This window comes from Perna viridis, chromosome 9, assembly GCF_037379345.1.
Source record: "Perna viridis isolate PV_CMFRI_1.1 ecotype Kerala chromosome 9, ASM3737934v1, whole genome shotgun sequence".
In the NCBI taxonomy this organism is placed as follows: Eukaryota; Metazoa; Mollusca; class Bivalvia; order Mytilida; family Mytilidae; genus Perna; species Perna viridis.
Window position 1 is genome coordinate 18,254,259 of NC_142453.1, and position 12,953 is coordinate 18,267,211.

The 12,953-nt window shown below is 30.8% G+C and overlaps 1 protein-coding gene across 5 annotated transcripts in view; it reads left to right on the forward strand.

The window, feature by feature from the left end:
• The window catches only part of LOC148607164 (septin-2B-like), a 32,458-nt gene extending 21,450 nt beyond the window's left edge, over positions 1 to 11,008 (forward strand). For 2 of the 5 annotated variants that reach the window (XM_088545459.1, XM_088545460.1), the window contains exons 6-13: positions 480 to 597; positions 1,435 to 1,536; positions 1,948 to 2,093; positions 2,460 to 2,558; positions 3,422 to 3,451; positions 6,148 to 6,217; positions 6,790 to 6,905; positions 8,101 to 11,008. In XM_088545459.1, the coding sequence (XP_088401585.1) occupies positions 480 to 597; positions 1,435 to 1,536; positions 1,948 to 2,093; positions 2,460 to 2,558; positions 3,422 to 3,451; positions 6,148 to 6,217; positions 6,790 to 6,903 (679 nt within the window). In that variant the 3' untranslated portion in view covers positions 6,904 to 6,905; positions 8,101 to 11,008. The remainder of the gene's footprint in view (positions 1 to 479; positions 598 to 1,434; positions 1,537 to 1,947; positions 2,094 to 2,459; positions 2,559 to 3,421; positions 3,452 to 6,147; positions 6,218 to 6,789; positions 6,906 to 8,100) is intronic. The other 3 variants (XM_088545461.1, XM_088545463.1, XM_088545462.1) reach the window with 3 other exon arrangements.
• Positions 11,009 to 12,953: the final 1,945 nt, after the last annotated feature.

The window sequence follows — 12,953 nt, forward strand, 5'->3', positions numbered from 1 at the left end:
GATGGGTTTGTAATGATTTTAGGGGTGATAGAGTTACTTCCCTTTGATATATTTTTTTTCGAATTTCCTATTATGAAATAATATAGATACAAAAAACAAAAACAAACTAAGTTTGGGTTTTTATTATTGAAAATAAAAGACAATTTAATGCTAGTATTCATAATAAGCCCATAAGTTATTTTGCAGAAATTTATTAGAAAGATGAAAAATGAGAGATTGAACTTATGTCCAATTTTACTGTATGAGACCTGAAAGAGTTAAAACCCTGAGAATTAAATGAATTGCATATGTAAAATTCAACAATTGATTTTTCAAGTATTTGTAAGAATTAGATTTGAAGAATTCCACTGTGACCTTTAAACTGTCATGACACAGCATTGTGATGTCAGCCTATAAATCTGAAAACTAAGATTATACTGTGACTTTCAGTACTCACTATTTATGAAGTCTGTAATAATTAAGTGACATCATTTTTGCAGATTAAGACCATTAGATGTAGCATTTATGAAAGCAGTTCACCATAAAGTCAACATAGTACCTGTAATAGCTAAAGCAGATACTCTTACAAAACAGGAAGTTCAAAGGTTGAAAAAACGGGTAGGTATAGATGTTGTTAAATGACTACTAAAATATTATAGAAATGTATTGTAAAGTTAGGTTTTTATGTAAATAATATGGCTTTAGGGTTCATTTTAGTTATTTTACCCCACCCCGTAGAAGAAGGGAATATATACTGAATTTTGCATGTCAAAATCTGTATTACATGAGGTATCAACCCAAGACTCCTAAATCATCCCAAGGGCCATCAGCCCACGAGTTGATAAAGGTTGAGGGTTGATACCATATTTGATACTGATTTTGACATGTCATGTGCATTATATATTTTGACTATACGTATGGTTTGTTGAAGGGGTGTGAAATAAGGTATGTGGTATAGGTCTATGGGTGTAATATAGGGTATATGATATAGGTTAAATGATATCATGGCTTAAACAAAACACTTATAATGCATATACATATATATTTTAATCTAAATATATGATATATACTGAATATTACTTGTCAAAAACTTGTATCACATGCTGTTTCAACTCGAGACTCCTTTATCACCCCAAGGGCCATCAGCCCACAGGATGATATAGGTTAAAGTTTGACATAGGGATGCTGTATCATGGGATGCTGTTTCGTACTCATATGATATAAACTTGTTGCAGAATAAAAAAAGAATTTTTCTTATATCATGATGGAAAGAAGGCATGTCACTATTGAGTCATTGACACAGATTTCTTGTTTATCTAAAATTACTTCTTTTCAAGTGTATTCTGATTTGTTTTACTTTATTGTGATGGTTTAAAAGTCAATTTTTTTTGTAATTTATAAGGACAACTTATTGATGATTGTTAGATTGCTCACCAATGGCGTAATCTTTTTCAGATAATGGACCAAATAGATGAGTATGGAATCACTATTTATCCTTTACCTGACTGTGACTCAGATGAAGATGAAGACTACAGGGAACAATGTCGCCAGCTCAAGGTATAATTTCAGATGCTTAAAAACTGGGTGAGGTGCTCAGCTTATTTCTCATAATGTAACCACTTTAGGTACAATGTCCAGTGTGTGAACAAATTGGAAAGCTTCAGCTTGTGTTGCCAGCTCGTGATGCAATGTTTGATGTTTAAAAAAAGGGGGAGGGGTTCAGCTTATAGGTGACATTTTCATATTCTCAAGGCAGTATGTCTAATGTTTGATAAGGATGAAGTGGAAGGGGTTCAGTTAATGTATCATGATATTTCCCACCCATGGTATGCTACAGTTCACAAAAGGGAGATTATTTAGATGTTTTTTATAACAAAATTGTTAACACTTATGGCACAAAAATCAGGATATTTTCTGTGAGAATGTTTTTATTTTCATTATTTAAACTTGACATGTACTTTATTACAGGAAGCAGTGCCTTTTGCAGTCATTGGAGCTAACACCGTGATAGAGGTTAAAGGTCGTAAGGTTAGAGGTAGAATGTACCCCTGGGGTGTTGTTGAGGTTGAAAATCCAGAACACTGTGACTTCATCAAACTTAGGACCATGCTCATGTAAGTTCAGGGGTAAAAAATTAAACTGGACCTCACAATGTCAATTATTTGCTCTTCCTCTTTGAGAGAGAGCATTAATATCAATACAGGCAGACAAAACTTATGGTACTAAAAGGTTACTTATTAACAAAATATAAAATATTTGTTTTCTTTATATTTTTCAAGAAGAATAGAAAAGCAAAGCTGCTAAGATTTCATAAATTCACCATTTAAAAAATTATTTTATTATCATCAAATTTCAAAGTTAGATATTGCTACCTTTTCTTTTTTATTAGGCTGATTTTTCTTACTACATATTTGAAATTATTTCACATTGACCTTAAAATCCCATTTGTTCCAATAAAACATTTATTTGGCATTTTACAGAACCCACATGCAAGACTTACAAGAAGTGACTCAGGAAGTACATTATGAGAACTTCAGAGCTGACAAACTTGCCAGTGGTGCTGCAGTCAAGAAAGTCAGGTATGTAATTCGTCACATATTTTTTAGCTTCATATACCTAATGTTGCTGATGGTATATACTCCTTTCAAAAGGCTATTGCCTTTAAATCTCTGTTTTTGTTTTTCACAATTGTGCTTCTCTGGCAGTTGATGTATTTTATGGTCAGCTATATTTTGTTTTTTCCAACCTTTGTTTGTTATGACCTGTGTTTCAAGAGACTTTAGTTTGTGAGTATCAATAGTGATATATTGACAGAACTGCTAACCCTAACTATTTTAGCATTAATCTTCCAATTTTTCCATTAGAATATGTCGTAAATTTTTTTTCATGGTCATGAGTGTTTCAGGTTTTTAAATAAGTAAAATAAGCCTTGCGGTCTTTTCAGTGTTTGCCAGTTATGTATTTTCCATTTCCAAATGAACCTTATGGTTTTTGATTGAACTGGCGTGCGTAAAACACAAATGTTTGCTCCTCACAAAAACTTCTAACAGACCCCTGGCCTTTCTATATATCTTAATTTGAGGTTGGCAGCTCTGTATTGAAATTAAGTTAGTGCAGTTTTATATTATCATTATAAATTGAACCCTATTATTTTTGAACGATTTTATTTAACCCTACACAATGAAGGAGGTTACGAATTTTTTCTTTAATGGATTGTCTGTCATTCTGTTGGCAAATACCAAAACTTCAATTTACAAATTTGGTTTGTTACCAGTGACTATGCTCTGCACAGTTTCACATTTTCTGACTATTCTAAGCTTCATCTGTAAATCTGTTTATTTCAAGACGGCACACTGTTACTATCTGTGTTTGTCCTTTTGATTACAGTGTTTTCATTACAATGTATTTGCTTTTAAACGTAATAATACTTCACAATTTGCAGAAGAAACCGTGGTGAAGAGGTTGTCGAGGAGTAGGTCTCATTTAAATATTATGCATATTCATTATATCATTTCATGCATGAATGCATTCATTTGTTGTAGAGATAGGATCATATTCTTTTAGATCTTATAGAATGAGAACCAGTTTAACAAGCAAACAGGAACCCAGGTCTGCATGGGAATCACTGAGTTGTCCCCATTTAACTAAGCCAAAAAACATTGCATGTTTGAAACCTTAAAAAAAACACAGATTTTATTTGTCTCCCCATGAACACAAAATAAACTGCACACTTTAACCCTTCTAGTGTTGGCTTATAACTTTTAACAAAGTACAGTATATTTCATGTGTGTTTGAAGGTTACACTTAATAGCTTAAAGCAAAAAAGGGAAGCAACTTTTGGGCTAATTCGCACTAATACAAGACAGTATTAAGCTGTATTGCAATCATGGTGTGTTTTGAATTTATCTTCTGTTAAATACTTTGATAAGAAACTGAAATCAAGGTAGCGACTATTTTTAGAATGCCAGCAAAATACCAGTAGCCTACAGTGAAAATTTCTGTTTTGTCTCCGGTAGAGTTTTTTATTTATAGTTTAGTAATGCTTGCATCTTATTCATACATTGTATAAATTAATTCATTTTAAATCATTTTCAGAGTTTACTTTGTAGTTTTATAAATTTCTGTGTCTGAATGAAATATAACAAGTAGAAGTAGACTTAATGATTGCAAAAATAGTATTAATTTATTATGCATTTTGGTATATTTTTATTCCATTTTCACGAGACTTATGTGTTGTTTTTTTTTTTCTTTCTTTTCTCTCTCTTCATTGTGTCCCCATGTGTGAATGTGGTACTGTATTTATTTATGGTAAGCATCCTGTGACTTTGTAGTGTGTAGATGTATTGTTTACTTTCTCTGTCTTTTCTAGTCAGCTGATCAATGTAAAAATCACATGATCTTGTAGATCACATGACTTTTGATAGATGTGTTAGAAAGATCACTCATGCATTTTTAGATGTCAACTAAAGTCACTATAAATTTTTAGTTGTATGTGTCTGTGCTAATTATTCATAGCTACCATAAAAACTATTCTCACCTTTTGTGCAAACACTAAATATTATTTTAGCTAAGGTAAATTGAAAAAGGGTAGGACTATGATACATTTGTGCTATTTTGTCATGTATCAGTTTTTGATGCCTCATACCTGTTGATCTTAGGAATAGTCCATTTGGGATAACCATCATTTGTCGTGTACTATATCTTTTTAAGGGGGAATAACTTTTGTTTTACCTTGACCAGCTGTTTAATATTTTTGTTATCATATTTTATAAAACTGTTATTATTTCTTTGACTTGATTTAACCATTTTTGAAATCTTTGTGTATTCATATAGAATTAATACCATACTAAACAGAATTAATTTTTTTATAAGTGTGTGAGTGTGGCAATATTTTACCCATTATAACATAATCCTCTCTTTCTCTTTGATTTTCAGCTGCATTATAGAAAAATATTCTAGGCAATGAATTTTTTTTAATTAACAAAGATAAAATATTTTAGGAATTTGATCTGCTTCAGTATAGTGTAGCTTAATAAAATTGATAGCCAATTTCATGATCATTCACAAAGTGGTATATTCAAAACAGAATAAAAACAGAAAACAACACATGCAGAGCGACCTTCTTGAATCCCGACCACAGATGTACTAGACTTGCTTATAATCCAAATCACTCTAGAAACTTTATATTTAGTTTGAAGTAATTGGCATTTATACTTAACTGAAAGCCAGGTCTTGTACATATGAATTGCAATGCAGGTGTTTATATTCATTGTACGTTTTAATACTTATAGTTATGGAATAATACATTTAGGACTTGTAAAAATATGTGAGGTTGTGTGTTGAAAAAGAAACATCAAAGCAATTTTTTGTTCTAAAATTATATGCTTTTCATTTGAGAAAGCATATGGAACATATGTTCTATTAATTCACCTTTTTCATGAATTATTTTGTTAGCCCTAAACATTTATTTACAAAAACATTTGGTATGTTGCAATTTATCCTGTGTAGGGATTAAGTTTTACCAGAATCACTGATTTTTCGCCGATTTCACATAGTGAAATTCTGGGTATAGTATGGTGAATGTCTGGCGGGTGGGCAGTGGGTGGGGAAATTATTGTCATAAAACTATTTTCAACAACTGCTTATCACAGTCTCTTGATATTTGGTATTCAGCATTAGGTAGAGGTCCCATATTGTGGGATGAATCAGGCTTCTTGGACATCTACTTCCAGTTTAAAGAAATTCAGCCATTTCTGTTTTTGACCGATTTTTACTGAAGAATGGCTAGTTACCTCAGTATTTACAATTAGATGTGATTTGTATTTGAGTTTCAGTTTGTCAATGTGCATGGTCTTTAGTATTTCGTGACACCTATAATATCAATCATTGACCAGAATTTCTAAGCATTCTTTAGTTACCTCACATGCTACAGCATATTTTTTAAAGACCCATTTTAGTGCATGAGATATTGCTCAACTTAATTTATTTTTCTTTACATAAAAATAGATATTTTACCATTTCTTACTTATTTTGATTGTGTGTGCCTATGAGTTTTATGATTTTCTGTTTTGGTTTTAATAGATGTAGTCAAGTTTGACCTTTCAAAAAATGATGAATTGTATCATGAAACTTGAATGATTTTTTAATAAATATTTCCATATTTTTCAGTAAAAATCGTCGCCCTGAAAGTATTGTTGGTGATGACAAAGAGAAACAGCTGGCTGAGAAGGATGCTGAGGTGTGTACAATTTCAGTATATGACTCTTCTCTTTTTTTGAAGAATTAAGCTTGGGCTAAATTTGGTTTTCTGTCCTTCCATCCAAGATTTGTTTCTAGTGGTGCATAACTTCAAATTTTTATCTTCAAGTATTGAAGAAATTTGCAGAAGCTTAACTCTATGCAAGAAAGTAGAAAGACTCCAAATTTTGAAAGTCAGCAGGTCAAATGTCATGGTCAATATTACTAAAATAGAGAAGAAAGGTGAAATTAATAATGTGTCAAAGAGACAACAACTTTTTCTACTGGAATATGGAAAAATATCTGAAGGCAGTCTATGGGCTTCCAATATACTAAAAGTATGTTGTGATACAAAAAGATTTCAGTACTTTGTAAAAAAGGGAAAGATACATTAGAGTTAACTACATTTTCTATATATAACAAAAGGAATGTGGATAATGCATAAAGAAGCATCCAGATGTAAACATTAAAATTGTATCTGAAATTTAGAGCAATATGGGACAGATGTAAATCATACCATGATCTAGTTTCTATTGTTTAGTTTGCATCACATTTTTTTCTTTATCTCCACAGCTGAGGAAGATGCAGGAAATGTTAGCACGAATGCAGGCTGAAATGGAGGCTCAGAAACGTATGGCAGGAACACCAGGAAAACAAAATGGTGGCATCAATACAGCTAATGTTTAAAAGTAAGTCAGGCAGTCGGGATGGCAATAATCCACTATGATGGGATGTTTTATTGATATCTGCACAAAGGGAGATAAGTGCATTAAATATTGCTCAACTAACTTTATTTTCCTTTACAACTAAGTTTATTACAAATACATTGTATAGAGAACATGCTAGTTACAAAATGTTTCATAATGCTAGTTACAAAATGTTTCATAATCTAATGAAAAATATTACAAAAAAGCTCTTAAAGGCTCCTATACTAAACATTGTGGTACAAAACTCTCCACTCTTTGGCAGATGTATTGATATCTATATTACTTCTGTTTATCATGTTATATGTGATTTTTTGCCCCATTCAACAAGTATGTTGTGTATTTGAATCATCCTGTTCATTTTAGCATTCATCAGAATTATGTCCAAATAAATTATTATCTCGGTTCCCAATGGATGGTATGATTTCGAAAGTGTAGTGCATTACGCTATGAATATGTCCTATAAATATCCACTTTGTTGTAATAACATAGAAATTGTTTATAACATAGCTAAATATATGAATACAAGGAGAAAAAAATTTTGTGGCATATTGTTATTGTTATGAAGTCATAACAGTTAATTATACATCATTTAACACAAACAGCTAAGAATTGTAAATTTTGTTGTTTTTCTTACTTACTTACATCGAAAAAACTATGTCGACACCCAAGAAACATTATATTTTCACATATGATTAACTATGTAATAATGAATGTATTCAGTAAATATGAAATTGTATCTTGGGTGTGGACACCATTTTGCCAAAAAAGTGACCAAAAAGTACAAAATTGACAGAATATCAAAATATTGGTTAACTTATAGCAATTTGTCCACTCATATCAAATTCTTGATATTTTCTCATTTTTGATGGATTCAAATCTCCAAATTTAAAATTGAATCTTTCAACACATTACGATTAATTGTAAGTAATATTTGGGGCCAATAAGAGCTTCTCCTTTGGTATATTGATTTTTATGGATAGGGCATCTGTTTTTAGTATTTCAGTTGCTATGCAGTGCCAGCTTCTTGTTTCCCTCACAGAATTGCGGTATAAAGGAGGTATATCTCAAAGATCTGGATGTGTATACTGGTTGAGTTAATGGTAAATGGCTTTACGAATAGATATTTCGTAATTCTCTCAAAATTTTAAAATTTTCTTTTTATTTTTTAATTTTGTAGGATATTTCCAGTAATGAGGAATGAACTTGAGAGACAAGGTCTAACAGCTGACATTATGGTGCTTCCAGGCTACAGTATAGAAAACTAACATTAATTTTCGAGTTGGAATGGCAGTTTTATTATTGCTAACAAGTTTTTCCACCTGACTAAATATTGCAACAGTTAATAAATTTTGTATTCATTCCTGTACAAAGTAAATATAAAATGCCATTTGTCAAAAATTTATATTTATTGTAAACAGTTGCAATGTAATTTTTTTATTGTGTTTTTTGTTGCTGTTTGCTTTTGCATTTTTTTATTTGTTGATGATATGGGTTTTGTGTACTAAGGGAGATAACTGCAATGTAAGCAAAAAAAAAAAAACATTGTATGGATATAATGCCTTATCATGGCTGGTAGATTTAAAATATTGTTTTTGACAAAAGATCTCGCGCTTACTCCAAATTCTATTGCAATTTCACATGATCTAGTCAAATTAACTTGCCCATTACAAGCTTGTGAATGACAAATCTAATGAGGTTTTATTATAACTGGTGGAATTTTCAATTGTTGTTTCAGGTAAATCATTTAAATGAATTTATGTAGTATTTGATCAATATTGGTTTTAATAATTGAAGATTTATGAAGGACCAAATATATTTTTAGGAAGAAATATTTTTATTAAGGTACATTGTGTTACTAGTTTCAATTAAGTACCATTCTGTGCAAGAATCAGGCAATGGGAGGCACATCATAATTCTGAATTTGGTCTTTTTCTCCTATATATTCAATACATCTAGAAAAAAACTTAAAAGCATTTTAAATTTATCCTAAAGTGTCTGTGACGTAGATATTTTTTGACCGCTTATATAAGGAAAAGTTTGGGAGAATTTTCCCACCATTTTTCCATAGTGCATTTAAGCTAAAACTAAATTTGTCCTGTCATTATTTTAAAAAGGCAAACTTTACTAACATTTTGATAGTTATTTCTGGAGGTTATCAAGTATAAATACTTGGTTAATGCAGTAAAATCTCAAGGTTTTTCCCTTCATTTGCCACACTGTACACATTTTGCCTGATTCTTAGACGGAGAAGTACTTAAAGCTGGGTCCATGTAACTTAAGCACATCAATCAAATACATTTAGTCTTATTTACAAGTATTCATATTTTAAGTATTAGTAGAACATGTATAGATTCATTGTATGGTGTAGTTTTTTTTTCTCTCATGGACGACTGTAGTTTTATTTTCTAACTTCATTCAGTTGGTATTGTGATAAAACTATTCTATTCTCATAGTTATGACTTCCTTTTTTTTTCATCAGATTCCACTATGGATGTTTGATGAATCATATAGAACACTTTGCCTTTAAAATGAAGTAAATTTTAATTCTGTCAATAGCTGAAATACTCTGAAGGTATCTTTATTCGTAGGTAATGCTTTTGATGAATTAGAGTAAAAACATCAGTTTGTAGATTCTTGAATTTTGATTTGTAAACTCCTTACAAGTGAAAGGGAAATCTTTTCTCGTTGGGAACAAAATTTCATGGTTTGCCAAACCCATGAAACATTAAAATTGGTAACCCTGGAACTATATTACTGTCAGAGATGGAACTTTTTGGTAATAGGGTTTTTTTCTTGTTCCTTGATGTAAAGTTGCTGCTTTGCATTAGCACATCCTTATGAAAATTTGGTGAGATAAGTTGTTACTTTAATAGCTTCATGCTCCCAACCAAATATAATATTAGACATTGATGAATTTGCTGCTGTAAACATATTTAGATGCCATAGTAGACATTCCCTCTGTGTAGTATGTTTCTGTAATGTTTTGTTTTTGCATCTCTTGTCATATCTATTTTTAGGCTACCGTAATATAGTATTTTACTTTGCTTAATGATAGGGATACTTCATTTTAAGTGCATTTTCAATTCTTTTAGAAACTCAAGATTTCAAGACTATCTAATTACTTTGAAATAAAAACTTGTATTTAGTTTTTTTCATTGTTATTTGGTTCATGGAAAATGATGATGAGGTCTGCTATTTTCTGGCTCATTACCTTTGAAAGTCAGAGATTTTTTGTATCAAAACTTTCAATATTATTTACTGATCTCTGAAAAAATAACCACCTGACTTATCCCTGTATTTTTCTATAGAATCTCATTTATGCGCAATAATTTTTATATCATATTTGTAATTATTCCATGTGTAAAGTGTTTATTTATAAGTGTCCTTGTGTAGAAATTATGTATGTAGTCAATGTCATAAGTACACTGTTACACACTTATAGTGTGCAAATTTTTGCTGGTCTTGTGCTAATTATGATTTTTTAGCAAGGAAATTTTATAAGGTTTTTCATTTTTTTGCTAACTTAAAAGGTTTGACAAGAGGATTACACATGTCAAAAACATGTTTTTTTTTGGTAAGAATGTAAATCCACCATTTTAAACCTATTGCATTATGGGTAAATGAAACATGCACCTGTATTATCTAAGTCAGTTTTTGGTTTACCAAAACAGTTAGTACAATCATGGTAACTGTGGCTCTTGTTTACTTTTACAACAAATCATACCTTTCAATTTTAAAACCTATTAGTGCGGCTGCTGACTTTGATATTGCAATCAAGCATTTTATGTATATTTTCAATGGAAAATTATGAATATATTTGAATTTTAAGCTCAATCTATGCACAATGATGCACCTTTCAGTTTAGTAAGCAGGGAACCATATTTTTTTAGGCAGATTTTTTTTAGTGACCAATTTAATGGTAAAAATCTGTATATATGACAAAAAAATCTGTCAAACCAATTCTTTGTTCCACCTTTGACCAGACCAGAATGTTATTAACTTGCTTTTATATCGTGAAACAAACAATCAGTTATATTGATTTATACATACATACATTTGAAAATAAAATAATTACATTATTACAAGTGTTCCAGTGTTTTATAGTCCTGCTGAACAAGTTTTGGAACTCATTAGCCTGAGAAACACTCTTTTGATTTGAATCATCTTGATGGCCTCTCTGGAGCTGGGTCGCCTTGAGTGCAGGAGGTCGTGGGTTTATTGCCCAGCTGAGTGATGCCAAAAACCTTAAAAATAGCTGTCACTGCTTTTCTGCTAAGTACACTGCATATTGGAGATAGGGTGAAGACTGGTTGGCTCAAGAGTCAGCATAATAGGTTCTTGCATGAGTGAAGATTAAAGATCGGGTTATCTTTCAAGAGTTTGAGAAATAAAAGTCTTTTTGGTGAGTAGAGCGTAGTGGGACGAGTAAAAAAAAAATCAAGAATTTCTCTAATGATTGAAATATAACCCAATCTTGGATCTTCAGCAAGTGTAAGTACTTTTTTCTTCCATGAAAACATTTATATTTTTTTCACTTTTCCTACAGAGGGCCGCCATTTCTTAAACCATTTTATATAGTGTCATTAAAATTTCTTTTGCCTTTGTTTTGAAAACTCTTTGATGCTGCCACTTTTAAGACATTTCATTGGTTAAGAGAATGAGGTAAGACACACATACTTTACCTCGTCTTACAAGGGTAGTCTCAACTTGTAAAGGGACATTTATGGAAGAATAATGTGTCTGAGTTGTTATTTCTGTGAGCTAGCACAAAAAAAAATATTAGAGAAACTATCTTAAAAGTTTGTCTATAGGTTTTCTTGTGTTGAGATGACTTCATAACATTTTGTTACTTGAAACAGTTATTGTTTCACGAAAATGCAAGTAGCATTATTTTCTTTTGTTTATGTGTGAATATCAGCTACAAGTTAAGAGAAATACTACGTTTTTCTTTGGAAAATATACATCACAGCCACTTGACAATATACTGCATGAAAAAAGATTATTGTTTGATGCTTTTAAAGGGAGATCATCAAATGTTCACATAGAGAGCTGTGTATCGTTTTATCAGCTTTTGGCTATTCTCTGTCAACAAATGTGGAAGGATTTTAGAACTTTCCATCACACCTTTGAAAAAATTTTTAAATACCATTTTCAGGTCAGATCATCAAAAAATGTAGAACACATTTACATCATGAAATAAACTTCATTCATATGTTTTACTGTGTGTTGCAGATGGTTGACTTCCAAGTTTAGAATATGTTTTGTGTAACCTTTCTCACACTGCTCATGTCTGATAAAAATGGTACTGAATACATAAGAAGCTCAGGTACTCAAGCATATATGGTGTTGGATTCAGTAATTTTTATGTGAATGTAAGGCAAATGGAATATGTTTTCTGATACATGAGTATGATAATTATAAACAGCAGTTTCCTGAATAAATAAAATGTGTTCATATTTTTTTTTAAAATTTGAGCTTCATGCAAAATTTCACTTTCTCATATTAGTTTTTTATGTGTGCATTAAAAGAATTGAGAAAAAATTACTTCATTTTTTTCCCATTATTATAAATAAGAAGGTATGCAATTTTGCAACTGTGGAAATTTTGCAGAAAATGAGATCTTGAGTTTTGTGAAAAATCCTACAATAATAGTATTAAAAATTCCATGATGCAAGTTTTTTTTCTTATTGTGAATCCATTTTCAGTTAGTCATATTGTTTGCAATAAAGTGAAGATATTGCAATAATATTAGAATTGATAGTAGTTTAAAAATATGTTAAAAACAAACAGTTTCTTAGATCTTTCAATTTTTATAATGGAGATATTAAGTAGTACTCCAGATAAGAATCATGCAAAATGTGATTCATGGTTGGAAAATTTTTTATTTTATTTTTGATAATTTATTTAAAATGCATAAGTAAACAGAAAATATTATATGGCTTTTCATAGAACACTTGTTCATAAGAGTTAAAAATTATATAGAATGCACTGTAGAATTCAAAGTTAAGGGAAATAACTCTGTACAGTCCT